Here is a 27,656-nt window from a genome sequence, read left to right on the forward strand (position 1 = left end):
TAGTGAATGTGGATTTGATTACAAGGTAACTGAAGTTACGTGGACTAGTTATGTACCCTCTTAATAAACATTTATCATACGCTTAGTCGGCTGGTAAGAAATTACCGTTACGTTGCTACAAGTAACAATCAAGCAGAACGTTGAACATCTGTCCCAATCACCGCCGTCATCTATATTCGTATCAAGGACTCATCAAATAGATTAAAGTTATATCACAACTGCTGTGCGATATTGTATAGTAAGATCACAGTTGTGAGAACACACACTTCAGAAGTCACGTGTAATTATTTTGGCCGTTATCAAGATCATGATGAAAGGCAGACGAGATATGAAGATCGTCGACCCCATCTATGTCTGCAGTTTTAATGGTATATAAAGGGCGAGGACGGGCGCTCTGGCAGACACAGCTTCCACAATGCAGCGCCTGGCCATCTTCCTCGTGCTCCTGTTGAGCTCTGCTCTAGCTCTGCCCACTCCGGCCAGGCTGTGGAGCAAGGGTAATGGCCGCATCATTGGAGGATCCTCTGCCAACATAGCCAACTACCCGTGGCAACTGTCTTTCCAGTACGGCGGTTCGCACATCTGTGGTGCATCCATCATCAGTTCCAACTGGGCGCTGACGGCTGCTCACTGTGTGGACGGCATGAGCCTCTCTCTGATCAGTTTCCGGGCCGGCACCTCAACCCGTGGAAGCGGCGGTTTCGTCAGAAGCGCCAGCTCTGGCTACATGCACGCATCGTACGACGAAAATACCGTGGACTACGATGTTGCCGTTGTCCAGGTGCGTGGTAAATGCCTCAATTAGATTTAATACAACATCTGAACATTGTCTAGATCACCTGAGTGAAGATGTTGGTAGGTCCTCTCTCTTTGGTGTACAACATGATGCCGCCACGTTTATCATAAAAATTGTTCTTGTTTTCATAGTTCTTCTGTTCTTTGACTACAATACCATTTCCTTCCCCTATTGAAGCATTTTACATCAACAAGATAGCCTGTTGCGCGAGTGTTTTGCAAATACGAGTAGCATGTACATGTCACGAACCTCCAGCCAACGAGTCCGATTGGTGGCAGTGGTATGATAGTAGCCCGCAGTACAGAGCTAGTGCATTTTAGAGAGTCCTACTCTTGCACATTAATTGTGTGCTACCGTAACACACTTGACACATAAACTCTGCATCAGCGAGTTTCTGCAACGGGACTGGGGTATGACTCAGACATTGGTCATAAGGTATTATTAATCCCGGCTTTTCTGGCCGAGCGGTTCTAGGCGCTTCACTCTTGAACAGCTCGAGCGCTACTGTCGCAGGTTCGAATTCTGCCTCGGGCATTAATGTGTGTGATGTCCTTAGGTAAGTAGGATTTAAGTAGTTCTAAGTTCTAGGGGACTGATGGTCTCAGATGTTAGGTCCCATACTGCTCATAGCCATTTGATCAATTTTTTTGAATTATTCATCTCTACAGCACTTCTCATTACTTGTCAGTGGTGAGAAATATTTTGTTCTGTCGCTACGACTATAACAATGTACCTCGAATTAGAGTGACAGTTAATACATTCTGGACGAAAGGTGTACAGTTTTCCATTCGGTGAATCAGAGGTGCTTTATTTCTGGTTTCCACAAATTAAAATGAGTGAAACCGGTAAGTGGTCTTGTGAAAAGACAACGGTTCAATACATGGTCTCCCTTTCTCAAGTCTCTGCTGTACCCAATTTCCTAGTCTCAACTATGCGTACTATAACTGTAATGGAGCCTCGAGAAAGTAACGTACATTATGGAGGTTGTCTGTATATATAGTTACGGAAGCAGCAGAGAACAAAGTTAGACTTACTAAATGATTAGCTCATCAGAACTTCTAGGTGTGTCACAATTTTTTAAGCAATACATTCTTTCCAAACGACGTATCTATAATGGGATGCATCTAGATCTACTTTTATACTCCACTCCATATGCCGCCCTCTTGTTTCTAGTAGAGAGTACTTATGGGACACTGATTGTAGGAATGCGATTATAATGGAAGGAGTAGGAGAAACTGTTGTGGCAATATATGGGCTTGGTAGTTGCAATTAGGACGAGAAAAGTTACCTGAGTTGTGCAATAAACTTCAGCTAATGATAGTGTATGCTACTTTCAGTTAGATTACTTCATGGTCAGGCAGATGGAATGTATTCGATTTGAGGATGATGAGGTGTTATTGGCAGACAGCGAAAGAACTATAATCGGAATATGAAAAAAATTGAATAAACACCTGTGAAGAATTCGGAATGAAGATTAAGGAGAAAAAGACCAAATGTATGATAATAAGTGCAGGAGCAGTAAGAACTATAAAGCTATAATAGGAACACATAAACCAAGTTAGCGCTTTCAAATATCTGGAAAGCACAGTCACAGTAGACATGCGAATTAATAATGAGGCGAAAACGCATACAGCCATTGCTAAGGAGGAATTTTAAAAAGAACAAGACCCTTTTATGCGGGTGAATGGACAAGGGACTGAAGAAGTGACTAACGTGATGATTTATATGGAGCATGTCACTATAAGGAGCTAAGACATGGACACGGAAAAAAGAGAAAGTAGGAGGAAGTTGGAAAGGATAAAATGAGTAGACAGAGTGAGAACTGACAATGTGGGAAGAGAGAAAAAAATAAGGATAGTAAGAAGAAGACACACGATTGCCTTTGCGATATTTTTTCATGATTGGGGTTCATAGTCATATAGTATCCAACATCATAATCGCCTTTACTATAGAAATTATTTATTTCATTATTGCAGTTTCGCTTTTGGGCCATTTTCAAGTAGTACTACGAACAGTTTTGCTTCGTCACATGTCAGACTTTAAAACTGATGTGTGTATAATGCTGCTGGATTAAAAACTGACATGATGGTGAAGCAAAATAATTTGCGGTACCACTTAATAATGGCCCAAAGCCCGACACTTCTATCGTGAAATGAATAATTTCTGCAGTGAGTGGAGAATATGAGGTCCTTCATAAAATTTTCGTGGACATTGCTGAGAACGGATAGTTTACTGTTGGATGTTATGGAAGAAACGATGAATAGAAGAAGAATAGATTGCGGAAGGTACGAGATGATGGATAGTACCACAGTAGAAAACAATTATCAGAAAATGAAGAGGGTAACAACTGACAGAGCTAGAAGGAGAGCTCGTTTGAACACCTGTCGTTGGGCAAAATACTGACGATGCTGGTTGCATAACCCTGAATACTGAACATTCCTTCTTCGACATTCTCTAAATTTTGAAGTGGGACACTGAATTTGTGAAATAGTTAACGATTACACTCACATACGCCAACTGTGTAGTGGATTAATTTTGTGCTAAAACGGCGATTAGCCCTCCCTCCCCTGTCGTCAAATGGAGTCTCCTGGTGGAATGTTCCGATTACACTGAGAATGGTATTTTGACACTCCCATATTCAGTTGCCACACGTTAAGTGGAAGATGGCACCTCGCGCGAAGTAGCACACGTTCATTGTTTTTTTTTTCTGATTTTCAGGTGTCCGGATCTCTGCTGGGTTCGAACGCACAGGCAGTGGGCCTCGCCAATGACAACTACGACCCACCAGGTGGTCTCGCCGTGACGGTGACTGGCTGGGGAGCCACGTACACCGACGGACCGTCCGCCAACAGTCTGCTCAAGGTGGACATCAGCATCTTGGACCGCAACACGTGCAGGAACACCTTCGCCAACATCAACACTGTGACCGACCGCATGGTGTGCGCCGGCCAGGCCGGAAAGAGCGTCTGCAGCGGAGACTCTGGTGGTCCCCTGGTCAGTGGAAGCACCCAGGTGGGCATCGTCTCCTGGGGCAGTTCAAGGTGCGAGGCCACCCCAGGTGTCTTCTCCAACGTCGGCAACCTGCGTTCCTGGATCCGATCTGCATCTGGCGTCTAAGGACTCTGGGCTCTCTACTGTCCTGGGTTCCATCACTGGAATATGTAATCCGAACAAAATGTTTATATGCAATTAATTTGGCCTTTTAAATAAATAATCCGAGAAACGCAAGCGTCTCCTTGTTTTATTTGTTTTAGCGTAATTCTTTCGTTCTGTAGGACGTATTGCCAACTGGAGACAACACACTGAAGACGAGGTACGCGAATTACTGACAATTGTCTATGGAAAACTTCTTCATCTACGCGTTAATAAATGAACGGGAAATAAATTAATCTTTCGGTGAGTTTATAGTGCTGAGGTATTCTTTGTTTTGTGTTGTGTGACAACTGATTACAGGTATTAACATCAGAAAGTAGCTAATCTTTCAGCTTCTCTCATTTGTAAGTATGCTTTTATGAATGTTTCTTGGCAGGCCGATAAAGGCAACTTCATTAGAGCGCCAATCTAGACATTTGTGCAGGGGGTCACTACCATATGAGAAAACAAGGCATGCCTCATTGTCCATGTCTCAACTAATGTTCGTCAGTAAGCTTTATAGTGATAAAAGTGATAGTCAGTTGAGGAGGTCAATCAACCTGGTAGAGCGTTCCGACATTAAATCGATACAGTTGCCTTCGAAGGAAACAAATAACCGTAGTAAATTGCTCAAGAACCCTGGCAGCCGAACTGCCTTGTGATATGCCGAGTTACAACTATTTATCTGACTAGTGCCCCGGTACTGGCCCTGTAGCAATCACAACATGTGTGAAGACTAGCGATACAGAGTATGTCTAAAGAGAATTTCGAGTTCAGTTTATCACCATGCATTCTGTGTATCGCTGCTTATTTAGGATCGGATAATGTCTGTTAAGCCGAAAACAATTGTCCTCCTAATTAAAATGTTACTGCTTGATAATTATTAACGAACGATTGACAGTAGCTGAGGAACAACTGACAATTGCTACGAAACTTACAATTAGTATGGAGTTCCCGATCAAACATAGTAAAGGGAAATGTTGAGAGCGGGACGTGTTAAGTGCAGGAAAGTTTGTGTACAAACACTCTGAATGCAGTCGACAGTGCATGCGGTATCGTGTTTGGCTATGGTTACTGAAGAACCGGTTAGTCTGACATTCCATGTTGTGTGGCATCTTGTCTACATACCATCATCTGTGACCCATCGCTCGTGCGCCGACTATAACACCACATTGAAACTCACTTAAATCTTGGTAAGGTGCCATTGTAGTATGCAGTAATAGATCTAACAACTCTGCCAGACTCTTGCTGCCATACATTAGCGTTGCCGAAGCGCAGCTCCATGTTCTGTGTGTTTACATATCCCTGTATTTCAATACGGGTGACAGTTTCTTTGTCTCGTTAGTGTATGTATAAATATTTAAGCATCTTCCCTAAAATCATGGAAACTCTAAATCAATAATGATAGTCAGAATTAAAGGAAGGTAACTGTAAATGTAGGACAGCTAGATGTAAATGTAAGAAAATTTGTAAAAAATTTCCATCTTATTGCAAAAATATTGTTGATATAACAGAATATCATTTGTTAATGAATTTTGTATATGTAATCACCTGACGAAACTACAATCCTTCGGTCATAACACTGGTTCTTCAGTTGCTCTGGGAGATGCCTTATGACAATCATAATGTGTGAAACATTAGTTCACTTTATCATATGGATATAAAATGAGTTAGGTAACATTATACAGTCCATCGACACAGGAGAGTGTCGAATTAGTTCAACAGTTTTTGAATAAATACAGCATCATTTGATTCTTAAAATTATAAACTCTTCTCTTTAAGTACAAAATCGACATTTACGAAAGACACGTTCCACCAGAGACTTGCGTAGAACTGGTGTCCTTCCTAGATCATGTTAACTGCTTAATTGGAGGTCACAAACTGGGTCAGGGTGAGTCCATCCCTTGTTCTACGTCGACCACATTTCTATGGCCCTGTGGTGGTGAGGGAGACGACGTGTATTCTGGAGCGCCCTCTGCTCGTTGTTGTAGAAATTAATATCTGTGGTATCTACATTCCCTGAAATTTAAGATTTGCACTGCTACCATTCAACTTTGAACAAGCATTGTGAATTAGCTAAATGTTCAGCAGGCTTACAGCCTGCAGTGACAATATCACCCAACTCTGAGGATTTTTATCTATTTGCGGTGTAATGTGTAATCAATTAAATTTCGGTCATGCAGCCATGCAAACACTGCATCTTCGAGTAATATTTCGGCTGTGTATCGTCTGGGTATCCTCGGAACGAGTCGACAGACTGACAACAAGGTGCCTGTCGTGACATTATAAGCTCCACTGCGGCTCTACTGCGTCCGCTGGTTACAGATGCTAGTCGGTGGCTAAGAGGCACTCCTACACACGCGCCACCTGTTGTGAAAGCGTTCAGATATTCGATTTGCTTATCGATGTATATTCGGCGGCGGTAACACCTTGACGACTAACCTGGAACTTAAGTACACGGAGAGGGCAATTCCATCCCTTATGCAAATTAAAACCATCATCCCTACGTACTGAGTTGAAGGTTAATCTAATGTTTCTGAAATATTTGAAAACAGGTCCCCAAAAGGAAGAGGTGGATGATAAAATCTTCATGTCACTGTACTTCATGAAAAGACCCGTACCTATACAAGTTTGTGACAGAACACTGCATACATACGGGTCACCTGCTGAACTATAGTGACGTGAATATTTTGACATCGTCTTCTTCCTTTTAGGATTCTATTTTCCAAGAAGTCAAAGAATTAGTTTAACAGTTAACTTAATAAATAGGGAAAATTGTTTTAATTGGCATAAGGCAGGTAATCCTACACTCGGTGTAATTAAAATCCAGAGAATTGCCGCTAGTGTAGGTGTACCTCTTTGGCTCCGACCAGGATCTGTCACCAGCGTACGCAGTACCGCCGTGGTGGAGCATATAAAACAGCGCTAGGCAGATTGTCGTTAGTGTTAATACCCCTCTGACGATGGCCGCACAATACGCGGCCGAAACAGAATTTTAAGGAGTAGTATTTGGGCGGCTGTTCCAGAAATTTACTGAAGTATCGTCTAAATAATTTGTATATGTTGAAAGTGTTTATGCTAACACTTTCAGGAATCACTGAAAAATTGCAGCATCTGAAGCACTTACAAACGGTAGTCTTAGAAACTCAAACAAACCTAAGTGAATTTTTACTATTGCTCGTCCAGCGGTAGTTCTACACACACCACTCTTAAATGTAGTTGTGAAAAGTTGCTGCCCTCTCCCAGTCTGTGAATTTGTTCTTCTGGATGTGGAAGAGCAATAGAATCCATGACAGGTTGCGGGCTTTCTGTTGCTTTATATTCAGAACAGAAACACAATCCACCTGATGGCTTCTTCAGAATGAAAGAGTTGTGGTCATTGTTTGCAATTAATTGGTTTTCACAGTGCATTCACATTCGGGAGGACGACGGTTCAAACCTGGATACCGCCATCTAGATTTAGTTTTTCCATGATTTCCTTAAATTGCTTCAGGCAAATGCCAGGATGGTACTTTTGAAAGCGCATAGCCCATTTCCTTTTCCATTCTTTCCTAATCCTGTCTTACGCTCTGTCTCTAATGACCTCGTTGTCGACGGGACGTTAAACCACTAATATCCACTTTCGCTCCTCCATCTTTGCACTCCTGAGCGACCAGTTCACAGCTTGCAACGGGGCTGGCCGTGCACAAAAAGTTCGTGGCTGTGCATTGTCCTTCACAGCTGCGTATGCTTCAAAGTCTCTACCCCTTCCTATACCTGGTTCAGACATTTCATTACTCTTACTACAGAAGTCAGAAACAATTTTGCGAGGTACAGGAACACCGAATTGTGACATACAGTACTGAATGCACAGGTTGAACAGATCAAACATCTCTAACAAAAATATTTTCACTGTCTTCAGAATAAGGAACATGAAAAGAGACACACTTTGTCTCTCTCTGATACATTTCTGGCAAACCAGACACGGCAAGGACTTGAATTTCATGCAGATTGTAGGCAGTCAGAAATAGGCTACGTGGGCTAGCAGTTCTGTCACACGTGTCTTTAGTTCCCTGGGAGACAGAAGCACCAGTGTCCAACTGGCTATTTTTTCCACTCGCAACTCAACAAAAAGTGGCAGTCCGATGTCCGGCTTGCGCGTGAGTGGGTGGCGAGGCCCTTCACTTACACACCTGTTGGCAGAGTAGCTGCGACCGCAGTGGCTCTCACGTGACAGCGGCTGAAACCCGGACCTTGCTTACTACGCGAACACACTAACTGAATGTGGCAGGCGGGTCCACATCGAACGTAATTTGCATTAGGACAAGAACAGTACTTCCAAACCTCTTCAAAAAGCACTGCGGACATGATTTCGTCACATAATTTTGTAGGAAACGCCATTTACCACGAGAGTGACACCGTAGTTTTCACTTGTACCGCTTTTACTGTTTGTCTGACTTTTATTTTGAAACACCTGAACACTGATTTTCACTAGAGACTGAGCGTGTGGAGCACTCTGAACGACTGAAATACACGGAGGCTCTAAAGAATCTCTGTTGACTGCACAACTGTTTGAGTCCACAACAGAAAGAACTGATTTAATATCAGGGAGTAGCCTTTTGAACATAGCATCGAGAATCAGTGTGTCTGATACTCTTCGTGTGATAGCATTCAGATGTCTGACACCACTGCTGTTAATTCCACAAGAATGTCTAAGGTTCAAATGCGTGGTTAGACACCAGATTTCTGCGCTGCACTGTTTGACCGTCAGGGCAGGCTGTTGCTTAAAAAACCGCGCAGTTTCTACGATTTTGACTACGACAAGTTCATCCACTAACTGGACAACATCGTCGTACGAGACTTTCTTGGGAGCAGTTCCGGTGCACTACACAGAGGCGATCCGCGACTGGACCAATGGTGGGCAACAAGTAAGCTTTGCCCTGCGTCTTTGTTATTTTGTAGCCAGGGAAGTGGGCCTGCGATTGCCCAGTTGAGTCCGACCATCCTGCATCCTGGCTGTGGTATGGGCGAAATCTGGGAGCAGCTACCAGCGGGGTGCTGCTTGTTTGTTTATTAAAGATGTTATCTGGCTGTCAGTGAGCAGCAGGCGTTCAACCAGATGATCCTGAAAGTGTCCAGTATCGCTTAGAGCTATTCCTGTGGCTGCTCATACATAGTGAAATATTCTAAGACACACTGTAACCCGATTGAAGAAACGTAGGGCAGCAGAAATGAGAAAACTTAGGGCAGCAGCAATCAGGAACAATACATTTACATCTCGCATACAGGGAAGACGGCAGGCGAAAAAAACCGATCGGGTTAGGCGGGACTTCTCGTTGCCACTTTTTAAGACGTGACGTAACTACAATCGTCTGGTCATAACTGTGGGTCCTTTGATTGCTCTGGTAGACAGTTGAGCGGAACTACAACATATGAAATATATGTTCACTTTAGTGCATGAATGATAATTATAGAATCCATTGACACATGAGAGTTTCGAATGTGAACTATTGTCTTTGATCTGTAAAGTATCAATTTATGCACACAATTAAAAAGTCTTCTCTTGAACTACAAGTACAACATTTACAGCAGTACATCAACACCTGAGACTTGAATAGCACTGTCTTCCTAACTCAATAATGATATGTGCTTCATGATAGCTCGTTTCAAATACAAGCAGAGCTGAGTCCAAGCTTGTCTCTGTTCCGTGCAACGGCGCGGCGATGTTGAGAGGGCTTATCTTCAGAGCCACCTGGCATCTACCATTAGAACCGCACCGAGACATCTCTTTTGGCTGTCGTATCGGTGTGGCATCGCGATCTTTGGCTGATACCACAATATAACCTTGTATACACATTACAGCTTCAAGTGTATGACTTGCAAAGACCGAAATATCTATGTATTACACCAGTACCCTGTAATCCATCCAGAGACAAATCTTTGTGTCGCGCGGGAGCTCAGCGTGTTTAGCAAGAGGGCAACTTGCCCTCTGTAATTAAAAAAATCTGCACCTTTGATTACCAATCAAGACCTCTTGGGCCCACCGTTCGAAGACGTCAGCTGCTTAAATGTTGTATAAAAATTATCAGCAAAGGCAGCCGAAGACTTCTGGAATAAGAATTCACTCTGTTTCCTTCAAAGGCCTTGCCAAGAGGGAGGAGGAGCAGACAGTGGTTCTGGGCAATTTCTTGCCTTTACATTTTGAATCTGCGCCCAAAAGGCGGTAAAATCAGCAATGATCCACAGTATAGGGATCCAGAAATCCATGGAATCCATTGCATTAAAGACAAATAATGTGTATCCACAGGATGTGTGGCCTGACTTGAAAAAGTGTCTTGATCATGTTCCCTTTGGTAAAAAATTCCAGACTAGTCCCCCATTCAGATATCTGGGAGGGGACTGCCAAGGACGATGTGACAATGGGAATAACGTTGAATTACCAATGAAAGGGTAATGTTCTACGAGTCGGGGTGTGGAAAGTCATAAGTTTGTATGTGTTAGGAATGCTAGAAAATCTGATACGTGGAAGGTTAAGGCTCGATCTACATATAGGGGGAGGGAATTAACTCAAAGGGGAAAAACAATTATTTATGGTCAAATAAGTTAAAGATATATGAACAGCAGTAGAAAATTGTTTAATGGGGTATGGTTCGTTATGCATAGGAAGGTAGGTCAGAGAGTGAGTTATAGTGAACAGTTAAGTGCTAGGGCTGTTATCGTCAGAATTATCAAACCTACAACAACAGATCTGGTATAAATCCAGATGCTGAAAGGAAGAGATGAAGATAGAAAGATAGTTTATGGGGATAATGAACGGGTTATTCAATACACAAAGGGAGTGAAAAATTAATAGTCATGGAAGACAGACATGTTGTTATAGGGGAAGTAGGAGAAGAAAGGTTGACGAGAGAATATGAGCTCCGTAATGGAAATGAGAGAAGAGAAAGACTAATTGAGTTCTCCGTTATATTCAGCAACTATTAGCGAATGCTGTGTTCAAGAATCACAAGAAGAGGAGGTGTATTTGTTAAAGGTGTGGAGATCTGGGAGGAATTCGTTTAGACTACGTGATGTTCGAAAGCAGTTAGAAAGAAAAAGAAAGGTACAACAAAGGTAGTTGCAAAGAAACCATCGATAAGAGAAGAAATACCTCGGTTTATCGACATAAGATGGAATGAAAGAAATATGCAGGGAATTTCAGAAATAGGGGGATACAAGTCACTCACTAATGAAAAAATGGGCACTGCAGTGAAGCTAAGGCGAAATAAGTGGAAGGAGTACATTGGAGGCCCCTTTGAGCGAGAGGAATAGTCTGATAACGTGATGGGAAAGAGACATGTGGTCCGGTAATAGAGTCAGAATTTAAAAGAGCTTTAGTGGACTTCAGATCAAGTAACGAAGAAGGGTAGGTAACTTTCCGTCAAAGTCACAAAAATCACTGAAAGCAGTGTCAGCAAGACGACCATTCACTTTTGCTTTTATAATGTATAAGATTGGTGATGTACTATCAGGCTTTAGTAAAGACATCATCCACAAAATTCCGAAGATAGAAAAAACCGATAAGTCCGAGAACTGTCTCACAATCAATTTAATTGTTGGTACACTCAAATTTCTGACAACGATCATAATAAACAAAAGAATAGAAAAGAAAACAGTATGTGTAGGATGACAATCATATTGGCTTTAGGAAAGGTAAGGGCACCAGAAGGTCAACATGAGGTTGCAGGTGGCACTGCAGCCAAGACTGGTGAAATAACTAGACACGTTCCTAGGTAGGGTTTTTCAACGCGGAAGAAGCGTTCGAGAATCACAAATGGTGCAAGATTTACGAAATTCTGAGAAAAATAGGGGTTAGGTGTAGGGAAAGAAGGGTAATATAATGTACAAGAAACAAAACGGAACAATAATACAGGAAGACAAACAGTGTTCAGATTACCGTACTGTTTAATATATACATCGATAAACAAATGGCGGACATATAAGTACGTTTCAAGTGTGGAATTAGAACTCAAGGAGAAAGGATATTACTCATATGATTTGCTGATGGCACTGCTATCTCAGTGAGAGGAAGTAGAATTATAATAGTTCGAATGAAGAACATAATGAGTTGAGGATAAAATGAAGAATGACGAACGAAATGAGAAATAGTAGAAATGAGAATAGCGAGAAACTTGACATCTGAGTTAAGCGTTAAAGGCAGACGAACCTCAGGAATTCTTCTAACTAGGTAACAAAACAGCCCATGATGGACGGAGAAAGAAGGATGTAAAAAGTAGAGAAGCACTGGAGAAAAGGTCATTCCTGCGCAAGTCAAGTCTACTAGTATCGAACCCAAGCCTTCATCTATGGAACAAATTTCTGAGACTTTGAGTTTGGAGTACAGCATTGTGTGGTAGTGAAATATGGACTGTGGGAAGGGCGGGACAGAAGAGATTCGAAGCATTTGAGTGTGATACTACGGATGAATGTTGAATATTAGATGGACTGATATGGTGAGAAATAGACCTCCTCCACAGCATCGGAGGGAAAAGAAACATTTGGGCCACATCACTAGGGGGAGCTGCTGAGGGTAAAAAGAACAGAGGAAGACAGAACTTAGAATACATCCATATACTAATTGAGAACTAAGTTGCGAGAGCTGCTCTGAGGTGAAGAGGTTGGCTCAGCAGAGGAATTCGTAGCGGGCCGCATAAAACCAGTTTGAGAACTGATAAAATAAATAGAAATAGTTCAGTGAATGCGTCTGCTGCTCTTTCTTTGCTCCACAGAGTACACCCTTGTCAATGTTGTACACATCCCTGAACTTGGGATAAAATAGTTCAGTTGGTAGATATGTAATATTCAGTTATGTGCTATATGCATACGAATCTCCTTTCCCGGAGAACGTTTCGTGCCGCTGATTATTACAACACGATAAAATTATTGTGTCCAAACTAGTCATAATGGGTTTTAAGGTCAGAGTATTGTCGCGAGAATTGGTAAATAAACATATTGAATCAAGATGAGAATAAGTTTCTTGAAGGCGTAAACATTTTCTGAGAGTTAGTGCTATGTCGATCCTCGTTCTGATTTACACAATTTCGGAATCCCCGGGGGGGAAGATAAATAATGGTAGAAAATACGTGAAATTTGCCTTCCAAAACTTAATATTACTGAAATTCCCTCCGTTTTGTGCGTTGTTCTTGCAGTTAGATTATTTTGGATTTTACAGGAAGGATTTCAATTGCAAAAGAAGTTTGATCAAAGACGAAAATCTTACTTAAGATGTAATGATAATGGAGAGATTTGTTGCAGCATGCGTGTGAGTATATATCGATACCTGCCTCTGCCAGATATCACTGAGAGGACTGCATATCTCTATCCCTGACTCAAGAACGGCGGTTACGTCCTGGATGGATCAAAGTAAGCTATCATTTGTAAAGAAAAGTATACACAGATAACTAAATGACACAGGAGGAACAGTTCTAAGAGAGAAATCTCAAATAACAGTTGTATATTATTAAAACAATTAACCCCTTTGACATCAGTCGACGAGCATTACTGTCGTGGATTTACGATTAAGAACCAAGTATCATACATTCTAAAGTATAATTATTTCCTTTTAAAGTCATACTACGAGTTGGATTCATCCTTCAGCTAGTCTCCCAAATTCTCGTATTTGCAGACGCTGCTTTCATATGCCCTCATAGATGCATTTTTTCCTAACAGAACGGGGCCCTTCTGTGGTACTTATCTTAATCAGTAGTATTTATTCTTAGGGATACAGAATGCAAAGTTAAAAAGAAAGTAAGTGTAGAACAAAGAAAACAGCGTGCATAAGGATTTTCCACATATATACCAAACTCCATTTGAGAATTTCTCCTACATTATACAATGAAATTTACAGATTAAATTAAAAGATTAACTTAATTAACCCGAAAATTCAGCCTTAATGCATAGTGTCTGATAAACAGCTTACTCATGTTCGACATAATACTCATGCACCTGCTGCAGTGGTGTATTTGGCTGTAGTATGACTGTGTCCCAAAGTCAACGGTTTTGGTGTTTTGTACCATATTTGCCTTGCACTGCCGATAAGTTGTAAAGTGGAGGTCAGTTTTTACATTCACAAATAATCAGCACAAACGGAACATTTTGACAACCGTGATTTTATAGTGACGGTAGTCTATCTGTAATTCTCCCTATAACTGTTCTGCTAAGACACGTCTGTGTTAGAGACTGGCAATGGTCTCCTCAGTGTGCGTGTAATTAGCAGTAACTTGCATATGCAGAAGCCGAACGTACGGTTGCAATGAGATTATATTGAGTAGATGTTACAATGTCTGAAGGCGTATCTACCGGAAATCCGCCAAAGTTTTATTTGGAATTAAAGTTTTATTCGACATAAAATAAACTTCACTTCTTTATGAATCGAAACTCATTTCTAACGGAAAAGCATCCAGTCGTAAACAGCAGAATACATCGTTGTAAGTTTATACATATCGTACATCTACATTTGCATCTACATGAATATTCCGCGAATCACACGTAAGTCCCTGGCGGAGGGTTCATCGAACCACCTTTACAACAGTTCTCTATTGTTCCAATCTGGAAGAGCGGGTTCTCCTTTCCCTTATTTTATTACGGTGATCGTTTCTGCGTAAGTAGGTCAGCGTCAACAAAACGTTTTCGCTTTCGGAGGAGAAAGTTGGAGGTTGAACTTTTCGCCGCAACGATAAAGGACTTTTTTTTAAGGATGTCCGCCCAAAATCCTGTAGCATGTCGGTGACACTGTCTCCCTTATTTCTCTATAATACAAAACGTGCCTCATTTCTTTGAACTTTCTTGATGTGCTCCGTTAATCCTATCTGTTAAGGATCCCACACCGCGCAGTAGTACGCCAAAAGATTACGGACAAGCGTTGTGTAGGCAATCTATTTAGTGGATCTGCTGCATCTTCTAATAAAGCACAGACTTTGCTTCGACTACCACACGATAATTTGTACGTGTTCTTACCAGTTTAAGTTTGTCATAACCGCAATTTCTAGGTATTTAGCTGAATTTACGGCCATTAAATTTAATTCGTTTATCGTGACACCCCCCCCCCCACCCCTCCATGTGGAAGACCGCACACGTCTCATTGCTGATGGCAAACTGCCAACTTTCGCACCATACAGATATATTTTGTAAACCGTTTTGCATTTTGTTTTGAATTTCTGATGACTTTGGTAGACGATAAACGACAGCAACATCTGCGAGTAACCTAAGACTGCTGCTTACAATGTCCATATTAAGGTCTATCAATAATGTATTACTAATAAGTCCAACAGGACACTATGTTGAAGGAACGCAAGATACAGTGCTGTGTGTTAATTATTAAGAGCTACTTACAGAATGTGACTGATTATACAGTAACTGCATTTATGTGGTCTAGTTATGTACTCCCTTAATAGACATTTATCATACACTTAGTGGACAAATTACCGTATGCTACAAGAACCAATCAAGCAGAACGTAGAACATCTCTCCCAATCACCGTCATCATCTACATTCGTTTCAAGGACTCATCAGATAGATAAAATATCACTCCTGCTGTGCGTGACTGAATAATATGACCACAATTGTGAGAAAATAATCACTTCATAAGTCGAACGTAATTATTTTGGCCGTTATCAGGATAATGATGCTGCACAAACGATATATGAAGATCGTCGACCCCATCTATGTCTGCAGTTATAATGGTATATAAAGGGTGAGGACGGACGCTCTGGCAGTCACAACTTCCACAATGCAGCGCCTGGCCATCTTCTTCGTGTTCCTGCTGAGCTCTGCTCTAGCTCTGCCCACTCCGGCCAGGCTGTGGAGCAAGGGTAATGGCCGCATCATTGGAGGATCCTCTGCCAACATAGCCAACTACCCGTGGCAACTGTCTTTCCAGTAAGGCGGTTCGCACATCTGTGGAGCATCCATCATCAGTTCCAACTGGGCGCTGACGGCTGCTCACTGTGTGGACGGCATGAGTCTCTCTTTGATCAGTTTCCGGGCCGGCACCTCAACCCGTGGCAGCGGCGGTTTCGTCAGAAGCGCCAGCTCTGGCTACATGCACGCATCGTACAACGAAAACACCGTGGACTACTATGTTGCCGTTGTCCAGGTGTGTGGTAAATGCCTCAATTAGATTTAATACAACATCTGAACATTGTCTAGATCACCTGAGTGAAGATGTTGGTAGGTCCTCTCTCTTTGGTGTTACACATGATGCCGTCACGTTTCTCATAAAAATTCATTTTCTTTATATAGTTCTTCTGTTCTTTGACTACAACATCATTTTCTCCCCATATTGAAGCCTGTCGCGTGAGCGTTTTGTAAATATGAGTAGCACGTATATGTGTCACGGACCTCCAGCCAACGAATCAGATTGGTGACGGTGGTCCGATAGTAGCATGCAATACAGAGAAGGGTGAAATTTGAGGGAATGACCAGGAAGAATCATGGCGCAAGGCAGTGGGATACGGAAGTACTAAGAATTGAAGAGATACGCTTGAAGATCTCTTAGGCTATAGACACTGAGATAACGAATAGCTCAGTAGGCAGTTCAGTTGAAGAGGAATGGACATCTGTATAAAGGGCAATCATAGACGTTGGAATGTAAAACAATGATCCAAGAATGGTAACTGCGAAAAAACCATCGGTAATAGAAGAAATGCTTCATTTGATTTCTTGATTCCGAAACAGCCTTGGACAACGTAAAATGTTGAATGACGTTCGAAATTCTGAGAAATATTTGGGTACATCGTAGGGAAAGACGGTTCGCATACAATATGTACAAGAACAAAGAGGGAATAATAAGACAGGAAGATCAAGAACGAACTAAGCGGATTCGAAAGGGTATAAAACAGGGATGCAGTATTTCGCACCTACTGTTCAGTACATAAATCGAAGAAGCAATGATGGGAACAAAATAAAGCTTCATGAATGGAATTAAAATTCAAGGTAAAAGGATACCAATTACAAGATTGGCTGATTACATTGCTGTCCCCAGTGAAAATGAAGAAGAAGTATGAAATCTGTGTAATCAAACGAACAGTCCAATGAGTACAGAGTACAGACTGAGAGTAAATGGCAGAAGACGAAAGTATTGAGACTTAACAGAAAATACAGAAACGTAACATCACAATTGGGGACTTCGAAGTAGTTCTGTAGCCTAGGTAGCAAAATAACCCATGGGGAACGGATCAAGGAGAATATTAAAGGCAGAGTTGCACTGCAAAAAGGGCATTCAGGCGAAGAAAAGTCTACTAGTATCAAACATAGGCCTTAATCAGAGGATGAAATTTCGTAGAATGGACGTTTGGAGCACAGCGTTGTATGGTAGTGAAACATGGACTGTGGGAAAACCGGAACAGAAGAGAATCAAAGCATTTGACATGTGGTGCTACAGAAGAATGTTGAGAATTAGGTGGGCTGATCAGGTAATTAATGAGGAGGTTCTCTGCAGAATCGACCAGGAAAGGAATGCATGGAATTCATTGACTAGAAGATGGGACAGAATGATAAGACTTTGTTAAGAAATCCGGGAATAGCTTCCATGGCACTAGAGAGACCAGTAGAGGGTAAAAGCTGTAGAAGACGGCGGATGGAATACATCCAATAAATAATTGAGGACGTACGTTACAATTGCTACTCTGAGATGAAGAGGCAGGCGCGCGGGAGGAAATAGTGTGATAGTGTGTGTGTGTGTGTGTGTGAGGGCGGAGACATCAATCCAGTCGGAAGACTGACAACTTTCTGTCTGTTTTGCCTGTTGAAGCACCAGCCGTCATTCCTCTGCAATTTCCAGCAGTCTTCCTGAAATGGTCCTATTTAGTTCATTAACAACAATGCAAAATTGAACCGTTGGAAATTCCAGGGTTGTCGTGCGGGGGGGGGGGGGGGGGGGGAGGAGGTTGTTGTTTATGCCCACGACTAAAAAATAGAAAGGGAACCTAATTTCGTTAATTATTATGAACTTTTATTAACATCATGCTTTTTAAAAATGTACAGTTTTCCAAGTCCATAAGTAGCGTCCAGAACCTGAAAATATCCTGTAGCGCAGTCTTATGAATGCAACCATTTTTTCTGTAGCGTGTACATCGTATGATGAGGTCCTTTATGACCGCTACAAAAAATTTAAAAATAAAAAATTCGTTAGTGACGCTGACTTTTATTCTTAACATATTATTTAAAGATATACATATGTGTAAGAAGGGTCCTGAACACTAAAGTGATCCGAAAACTCAAACCCGCTACTCAGACTTAAATTTTTGGTTTAAGTTTAACAAATATTGAACAGTTTTTGAATGTATTATAAGAAATAGTTAAAAACAACTAATATTTTTCAAAAATTTGAAATATAAAGTTCATGACTAAATAACAATATTTTCGAAATTTGGGGATAAAGTACACTACTCTCTTGGTATTGCGATCGTTAAAGAATGCATTTTTATGCCAATGTTTACTAGAGAATTGTTTTCGTGCATACTACCTCCTCCCACAAAAAATTCAAAATAGCTCATAATGTATACATTTTATAGCCTATGTTCACTAGACTTTTTTTGCTGTCATTGATCTTTTATGCTATACCCTCTCCTACTGAATTAGAAGGGAAGACGTGAGTCACAGAAGATGAGAAAGGATACTGTTTTTGGAAGGGAAAGTGCAAGGGTCTGTAAGAGAGATGAAGAATCATAAAGGAAGTGGAATTGGTGAATTACTGGCAGAGTTGTTTAAGAGCCGAGGGAATAGTGCTGTGAAAGAGTTATCTGGTCTATGTAATAAGATATATGAAATTGACGAATTGCCACATGACTTTCTCTCGAAAGGTATGACACTGTTTGTGAAGAAAGGAAATATCAAGAAATGTTACAATTTTAGAGCCGTTAATTTTATTTCCCACTAAGCAAAGGTTCAACTAAGGGTGATGAATGGAAGAATTCACGGAAGACTGGAAAAAGGTTTGCAAAGAAACAGTACGGCTTTAGAAGAGGGAACGATACAAGAGTTGTAATTGAGAACTATAGGTGAGTGATACTTTCAAACTGGAAGAGATGTTTATACTGTTTCCGTTGACTTGGTGAAAGCCTTTGATAGCGTATGTGGCATAAATTAGTGTACATTCTATGGGAGGGATAGTCGACTGTAAGGATAGATGATAGATTAATAATATTTACCTACAATACAAAATACGTCTACAGATTGGAAATGAGATGTGTGTGTGTGTGTGTGAAATCTTATGGGACTTAAGAGCTAAGGTCATCAGTCCCTAAGCTTGCACACTACTTAATCTAAATTATCCTAAGGACAAACACACTCACCCATGACTGAGGGAGGACTCGAACCTCCGCCGGGACCAGCCGCAGAGTCCATGACTGCAGCGCCTAAGACCGCCCTACTAATACCGCGCGGCGGAAATGCGATGACATCCTAACGCAAAATTTGAATGGGAGAGAGCCAAGCCTGCTGTATGTCCACAATACTGTTTTCTCCACAACAATGTTTAACATTTGTATGGCGCCTATTATTCAGAAATGTTTGAGACAAAAAAAGACCACTGTTAGTTGCTGGTGGGAGGACAGAATGTATTCGATTTGAGGATGATGAGGCGTTAATGTCAGACAACGAAAGTAGTATGACTGAAAAGAAATAAATGAGATCCATAAGGAATTCGGGAGGATTAAGAAGGGAATGACAAAATGCATGGTGATAAGAACTAAAAAGCTATAGTAGGAACATATAGACCAAGTTAGCGCTTTCAAATATCTGGAAAGCATAATCACAGAAGATATGCGATTTAATAATGAGGCGAAAACGCATACGAGCGTTGCTAAGGAGGAATTAAAAAATAACCACAGGTTCCTATGCGGGTGTATCGACAAGGAACTGAACAAGGGACTGACGAAATACTTTATTTCGAGCATGGCATTATATGGAGCCAAGAGATGGACACGGAGGAAAGAGAAATTTGAATAAGATAGAAGGGATAAAATGAGTAGACAAAGTGAGAACTGACAATGTGGAAAGAGAGAAACAAATTTTAAGGATATTAACGAAGAAGAAACATAGTTGGCTTTGGGATAACTTCTCATGATCAGGGTTCAGAGTCATGTAGATTTCTTTTAAATAACGTCATATTCGCCGCAGGATTTAAAAACTGACTTGATGATGAAGCAAAATAATTTGCAGTATCACTTAAGAATGGCCCAAAGCTCGAAACTACAATCGTGAAATAAATAATTTCTGCAGTCTGCAGCGAATATGGTATCCTTCATAAAATTGTCTTGGGCTTTGCTGAGAAGAGATAGTTTATTGATGGACGTTATGGAAGAAACAATGAATGGAAGAAGTATAGGATGCAGATGGTAAAGATGGAAGATAGTACCAGAATAGGAAACAATTATGGGAAAACGAAGAGGGTAACAAATGACAGAGTTGCTAGGAGAGCTCATTTGAACACCTGTCGTTGGGCAAAATACTGACGATGATGATTTCATAACCTTAATACTGAAAAGTCCTCCTTAGACATTCTCTAACTTTTGAAGAGGGACAGTGTATTTGTGAAACAGTTAATGATTACAATCATATATGCTAACTGGATTAATTTTGTGCGAAAACAGCGATTAACACTTAGTCCCCTGTCGTGAAATGCCGTCTTCTGAATACACTGAGAATGATATTTTAAGATACTCATATTCATTTCCCACATGTTATGTTACAGAAGGCACATCACTTGATGTAGCACACGTGCATTGTTTTTTTCCTGATTTTCAGGTGTCCGGATCTCTGCTGGGTTCGAACAGACAGCCGGTTGGCCTCGCCAGTGACAACTACGACCCACCAGGTGGTCTCGCCGTGACGGTGACTGGCTGGGGAGCCACGTACACCGACGTACCGTCCGCCAACAGTCTTCTCAAGGTGGACATCAGCATCTTGGACCGCAACACGTGCAGGAACACCTTCGCCAACATCAACACTGTGACCGACCGCATGGTGTGCGCCGGCCAGGCCGGAAAGAGCGTCTGCAGCGGAGACTCTGGTGGTCCGCTGGTCAGCGGAAGCACCCAGGTGGGCATCGTCTCCTGGGCAGTTCAAGGTGCGAGGCCACCCCCGGTGTCTTCGCCAACGTCGGCAATCTGCGTTCCTGGATCCGATCTGCATCTGGCGTCTAAGGACTCTGGGCTCTCTACTGTCCTGGGTTCCATCACTGGTATATGTAACGCGAACAAAATGTTTATGTGCAATTCTTTGCCCTTTTAAATAAAGAATCTGAGCAACGTAAGTGTTTCGTTGTTTATTTTATTTTCTCGTATTTCTTTCGATCCGTAGGAAGTATTGCAGACTGAGGACAGTACACTGAAGACAGGATTCGAATTACAGACAACTGTCTGTGGAAAATTTCTTTATCCACACGTTAAAAAATGAACGGGATATTAATTAATCTTCCTGCAAGTTAATAGTGCTGAGGTATTATTTATTTTGTGCTGTGTGACAACTGAATACAGGTACGTCAGAAAGTAGCTAATCTTTCAAAAATGGTTCAAATGGCTCTAGCATTGTGGGACTCAACATCTGAGTCATTAGTCCCCTAGAACTTAGAACTACTTAAACCTAACTAACCTAAGGACATCACACACATCCATGACCGAGGTAGAATTCGAACCTGCGACCGTAGCGGTCGCGCGGTTCCGGACTGAGGCGCCTAGAACCGCTCGGCCACACCGGCCGGCTGCTAATATTTCAGTTTCCCGCATTTGTAAGTATGCGTTTATGAATGTCTCTGGCTAGCTGATAAGGGCAACTCCATTAGAGCGCCAATCTTGAATTGCCTCATGGTACATGTCGTTTCTGATCTTCGTCAGTACGCTGTATCGAGATAAAAGTAGCAATCAAATGAGGAGGTACATTCTACCGACATTAAATGGAAACAGTTTTCGTAAAAAGAAACAAATAACCGTACAAAATTGGTCAAGTACTTGCATGGGGGCTTAATTAAATATTATTATGCAAATAATTTTACTGTCTGTCCGGTTACGCAGTCTCCTAACCGATTGACCCTGACTAGTATTAGTACGCAATCTGACTGCATAGAATAACAACAAAGAATGAAACAAAACTTCCGTTAACACAATTAATTAATTAAGTCCCCAGCAACAATAAAACCTACGAAACAACAAAGCACAAGCGTAACTGTTCTGTGTGTGGAAGTGTGATTCAACGTACACATCTGGCACGGTTCTTCCTCAATAAGACCAGATATTATAAACACCATTTATACTGAAGTAATTTAAAAAAAACAGAAATACTATGACTGCACATAGAAACCACAATACAGTCTGATACAAGAACACGAGCCAGATGCTTTGTTGACTGAACCTGTGACCGAGAGACATTATTGTTTAAGACTTTGAAATAATAAAAAAAGGAATTTTTTTACCTTCATATATATTGACTAAAAGTCCACTCTGATCATTACAAAATCTCCATTCGAACAACATCTGCTGTCTAGCCCATCAAAACAACGGCACACGACATGGCCACAAAAAGTACAGCTATCAACATCCTCTCAGCAAAGCACTAACAACCACCACTTCTGAACAAGCACTGCCCACTACGACTTCTCGACAAGAACTGCCAGTGGAGGCGGCTAAATAATACTCTCTGGCGCAATCTCTGGAGCTGTGACTCAGTGTAGCCACCTTTCATATGCCCCTCCTCCAAGGGCTTGAATTTGATGGTATTTTTGCCAGCATTGGTGGTAAAAATACCACCAAAATCGTCCAAAATAATACAGACAAAAATAAAAGATAATATTAATAAGTAAATATCACATAACTAGATAAATTTTGGCTTTGCACTGACCCTTCAATAACCTAATATATAAAATACAGTAAGGAATACAAATGCTTGCATACATATGATTTCACATAATAGTTTACATAAGTATTATTCAATCAATGGCACCAGAAATGACGAACAGGTGCAGGTAAGTATCTCACAACATTTCATAAACAGTAAACACACAAAAAATCAGTTTATACAAATTTTCACATAAAATCCTTTCAATAGTTCAATAAACAAGTAGAACTCCTCAGAGTAGTTGACAGTTCCAACAGTAGCACCCAGCAATGATCAACAGGTGCAAATAGCAGTCTCATAACATTTCATCAGCAGTATTTAAACAGCTTCTACAGTGGCACCCAAAAATGGAGAGCAGGCGCAGACACCAACAAGTGACATTATCTCAGTAGAAGCAGTCCATTAGTGGCACCCAGCAATGTTGAACAGGTGCAGACACCAACAAGTGACATTTCAGTAGAAGCAGTTCCATCAGTGGCACCCAGCAATGTTGAGCAGGTGCAGACACCAACAAGTGACATCATTTCAGCAGAAGCAGTCCATCAGTGGCACCCAGTAATGTTGAACTGGTGCAGACACCAACAAGTGACATCATTTCAGCAGAAGCAGTCCATCAGTGGCACCCAACAATGTTGAACAGGTGCAGACACCAACAAGTGACATCATTTCAGTAGAAGCAGTCCATCAGTGGCACCCAGCAATGTTGAACAGGTGCAGACACCAACAAGTGACATCATTTCAGTAGAAGCAGTCCATCAGTGGCACCCAGCATTGTTGAGCAGGTACAGGTAACAGTCCATAATATTCACTATCACTAATCAGACAGTTCATCAGAGTTCATTAGCACAAATTAACATCTCCTAGTGGCACCCATCATGTTGAACAAGTGCACTTAACAGTCCATAATATTCACTATCACTAATTAGACAGTTCATCAGAGTTTATCAGCAGAAATTAAACTTTTCCAAGTGGCACCCATCATGTTGAACAAGTGCAGGTAACAGTCCATAATATTCACTATCACTAATCAGACAGTTCATCAGAGTTTATCAGCAGAAATTAAACATTTCCAAGTGGCACCCAGCAATGTTGAATAGGTGCAAGCACGAACAACAGTTTGAAGGCACACACAATTTCTTTTACAAAATTATTATCAATGCTCTTACACTAAACATACAAATTATAATAAACACACAAATGGTATCAGATAATTGTCATATTAACTATTACAAATACACAAATATCAATAAACCTATAATATTTATGGGTGTCAGTGCAAGCCACAACAAACAAGTAAAATAATATTTAGGAGTTAGGTCGGTACCAATTATTTGAGATTAGGAAAGGGAAACACACAAAACACACTCACTCATCTTTCATCCACATTTAAGTACTACTGTGTAATTGAATAGTGTTAACTGTGTAAATGCAATTCTGTCAAAATTTGATGTTCAACATGTGTATCAAGTAGTAGTGGTAACAGTGTATAACAGTCAATAATAGTTAGTCGACGTCATAGTCATCATGTCAAGACCAATGTTTGCCAAGCCAGATCAAAATGTACGGTTGCTGAACAACTGCCAGTGTGCCAAGATGTGCAATTACTTCCTCTCCCAAAAAAAATGTATATACTGCTTATTGATTTAACAAAGTGTGTGTGTAGACAATCTTCTTTCCACTTGAGTGTCCTAGTCTGCCGTCTTCATCCTCCTTGTTCCATATAGACCAACAAACAAACAAAAAATGCTCCTCACTTACTTCACCTCTTATCCACCAAAACTCCAATAATCATCATCATCACATAATCTTAATACTTCAATAATACCTCTTATGCCAATACATATAAACCTTATCATCAATATCATTTACCTTACCTCTTGTCCACCAAAACTCCAATAATCATCAACTTGACACAATCTCAATACCTCAATAATACCTCTTCAATACATCGATACATATAAACGTTATTACCAATATCATTTCACTTCCATAACAACTCTTTCCTCTAGTCAGTCTCCTCAAACAAGCACAGATAAAATCCTAGTGCAAACTTCAATTCATCATCCCATACAATCCGAAGACACAATGCCCACACACAACCTCTGTGTAATCCACCTGAGCCAAATCTTCTATTCATTATGAATTATAAAATACACTTTGGTTTCCTTGTCCATCATAAAATAAAAGAAATGCATACATGACCTCTAACAGCCTTCAGTTTGGATAACTTTCAGTAAGTAGGTGCAAGTACGTAGTATGAAAGATCACATAAGACTTGAATGAATAAATCGTAATATTTCACAGTGTGTACACCACTTCAAGAATCATGGCAAAACAGAAGCAAACGTGTGGAGTATTTCTTGTGTCAAGTGTCACTTACTATTTCAATTGCTCACGAATAATGCAGTGTAATAACTGTCAATGGCCTAAACCTAGTGTTGGTATGTCATGTCGTTATCTTCCTTCCTATTAGCATACATTTATACGGCTTCCATAAAACCTCCAGCTCATGTGACTTCAAAGAAGTTTCTTGTACTAATGTCGTTCGTAGAATTATAGCAGTTCATTTTCTTATCTTAAAATATAAGGCACTAAGCGTAAGCAAAACATGCAACAGCGAGTAAATATACCAGTAGAGAACAGAATGTCAAGCACAATCCCTACAACGAGGCTCTGCCAAGCGAACAATCTATAAATAATACCATAGGGTGACCTAAACTCTATGTTCATACACCGTATATCAGCATTTATATATACCAAATTAAAGAATAGTTATGACAACAAGCAGAAATGTGCAAATATGCAATCCATACGAAAAGCAGCAAATATATATCTTACATAATAAACAGGTCATTAGCATCATATCAGCATAGCAAATCAAATGTTCATATGTAATCTAAATAAGTAAACATGAAGGCGCAAGCAGATAAATCACAAAGTGTAACCTACATACATGACCATATCAGCACAACTAATCAGGTGATAATTATAATTTAAATAAATAAGCACAGCAGGCACAAAATAAAAAAAAAAATGTGACATCAGTGGAAAATCAGTGCAGCCAAGCGATGCATAATATACATAATTAACAACCCTGTTCATTCATCAATCATTGTCAAAATCAGTTAACACAAAGTATAAATCACGTATTCGCGAGCAGCAAATTACGTCTAAAGTACGTACCTAAGGGGAAATATGTTACCTGAAAAATAAACTCAATTAATAGTTACCTTTTTAGTTTATTAGTTTCTTCTTCGAAATTACATTCTTCCTGAAAATTTCTCGATAGCGAGTCCTCTTAACTTCAGACACACACAGAATTTACCTGAAGTTCTTGAATATTTTATACAACTGTATCCTGAAAAATACTGAACGTTAATAACATAATTTAACAAGTCACTATAGCTTTATACTGAATTTATTCGGAGAAATTACACTGTGTATTTGCTTACGCTTGTCAGTGCATTCGCACTGAGCGCTCGATCAGCTGTAGGTACGCGTGACGTAGGAAGTAATTGTTTGCGGTCAACGACTGCCTTGTGCGGCGCGCAGACTTGACTGTTGCTTTGAGTATGTGCCGCCGCCAGAACACGGCGCGGTATCCTTGTATTCTCTGCGTGTTTACGTATAACTGTTGGTTTCTCAAAAGTATGTCATACCACAAAAATTTTAACGTTCGATGTACACTCCTGGAAATGGAAGAAGGAACACAGTGACACCGGTGTGTCAGACCCACCATACTTGCTCCGGACACTGCGAGAGGGCTGTACAAGCAATGATCACACGCACGGCACAGCGGACACACCAGGAACCGCGGTGTTGGCCGTCGAATGCCGCTAGCTGCGCAGCATTTGTGCACCGCCGCCGTCAGTGTCAGCCAGTTTGCCGTGGCATACGGAGCTCCATCGCAGTCTTTAACACTGGTAGCATGCCGCGACAGCGTGGACGTGAACCGTATGTGCAGTTGACGGACTTTGAGCGAGGGCGTATAGTGGGCATGCGGGAGGCCGGGTGGACGTACCGCCGAATTGCTCAACACGTGGGGCGTGAGGTCTCCACAGTACATCGATGTTGTCGCCAGTGGTCGGCGGAAGGTGCACGTGCCCGTCGACCTGGGACCGGACCGCAGCGACGCACGGATGCACGCCAAGACCGTAGGATCCTACGCAGTGCCGTAGGGGACCGCACCGCCACTTCCCAGCAAATTAGGGACACTGTTGCTCCTGGGGTATCGGCGAGGACCATTCGCAACCGTCTCCATGAAGCTGGGCTACGGTCCCGCACACCGTTAGGCCGTCTTCCGCTCACGCCCCAACATCGGGCAGCCCGCCTCCAGTGGTGTCGCGACAGGCGTGAATGGAGGGACGAATGGAGACGTGTCGTCTTCAGCGATGAGAGTCGCTTCTGCCTTGGTGCCAATGATGGTCGTATGCGTGTTTGGCGCCGTGCAGGTGAGCGCCACAATCAGGACTGCATACGACCTAGGCACACAGGGCCAACACCCGGCATCATGGTGTGGGGAGCGATCTCCTACACTGGCCGTACACCACTGGTGATCGTCGAGGGGACACTGAATAGTGCACGGTACATCCAAACCGTCATCGAACCCATAGTTCTACCATTCCTAGACCGGCAAGGGAACTTGCTGTTCCAACAGGACAATGCACGTCCGCATGTATCCCGTGCCACCCAACGTGCTCTACAAGGTGTAAGTCAACTACCCTGGCCAGCAAGATCTCCGGATCTGTCCCCCATTGAGCATGTTTGGGACTGGATGAAGCGTCGTCTCACGTGGTCTGCACGTCCAGCACGAACGCTGGTCCAACTGAGGCTCCAGGTGGAAATGGCATGGCAAGCCGTTCCACAGGACTACATCCAG

At 41.6% G+C, this 27,656-nt stretch overlaps 2 protein-coding genes across 2 annotated transcripts; both read left to right on the forward strand.

The window, feature by feature from the left end:
- The first annotated feature begins 392 nt into the window (after positions 1-392).
- LOC126100363 (trypsin delta-like) lies at positions 393-4,027 on the forward strand. Its single transcript, XM_049910973.1, has 2 exons — positions 393-781; positions 3,515-4,027. Exons 1-2 carry the CDS (start codon positions 416-418, stop codon positions 3,911-3,913), a joined length of 765 nt encoding a protein of 254 aa, XP_049766930.1. The 5' UTR covers positions 393-415; the 3' UTR covers positions 3,914-4,027.
- An 11,647-nt stretch (positions 4,028-15,674) lies between these two features.
- LOC126101427 (trypsin alpha-3-like) lies at positions 15,675-21,178 on the forward strand. Its single transcript, XM_049912087.1, has 3 exons — positions 15,675-15,823; positions 15,923-16,040; positions 20,693-21,178. Exons 1-3 carry the CDS (start codon positions 15,675-15,677, stop codon positions 21,176-21,178), a joined length of 753 nt encoding a protein of 250 aa, XP_049768044.1.
- The last annotated feature ends 6,478 nt before the right edge of the window (positions 21,179-27,656 follow it).

Source organism: Schistocerca cancellata, chromosome 9 (genome assembly GCF_023864275.1).
Source record: "Schistocerca cancellata isolate TAMUIC-IGC-003103 chromosome 9, iqSchCanc2.1, whole genome shotgun sequence".
Lineage (NCBI taxonomy): Eukaryota > Metazoa > Arthropoda > Insecta > Orthoptera > Acrididae > Schistocerca > Schistocerca cancellata.

Excerpts from the sequence above, each read along its gene's own strand:
- LOC126101427 (XM_049912087.1), top strand. The coding sequence starts at position 15,675 with ATGCAGCGCCTGGCCATCTTCTTCGTGTTCCTGCTGAGCTCTGCTCTA. Across the intron at positions 15,824-15,922 it reads CCGTGGCAACTGTCTTTCCA|TTTCCGGGCCGGCACCTCAA; the intron begins GTAAGGCGGTTC and ends CTCTTTGATCAG. Across the intron at positions 16,041-20,692 it reads ACTATGTTGCCGTTGTCCAG|GTGTCCGGATCTCTGCTGGG; the intron begins GTGTGTGGTAAA and ends CCTGATTTTCAG.
- LOC126100363 (XM_049910973.1), top strand. The coding sequence starts at position 416 with ATGCAGCGCCTGGCCATCTTCCTCGTGCTCCTGTTGAGCTCTGCTCTA. Across the intron at positions 782-3,514 it reads ACGATGTTGCCGTTGTCCAG|GTGTCCGGATCTCTGCTGGG; the intron begins GTGCGTGGTAAA and ends TCTGATTTTCAG.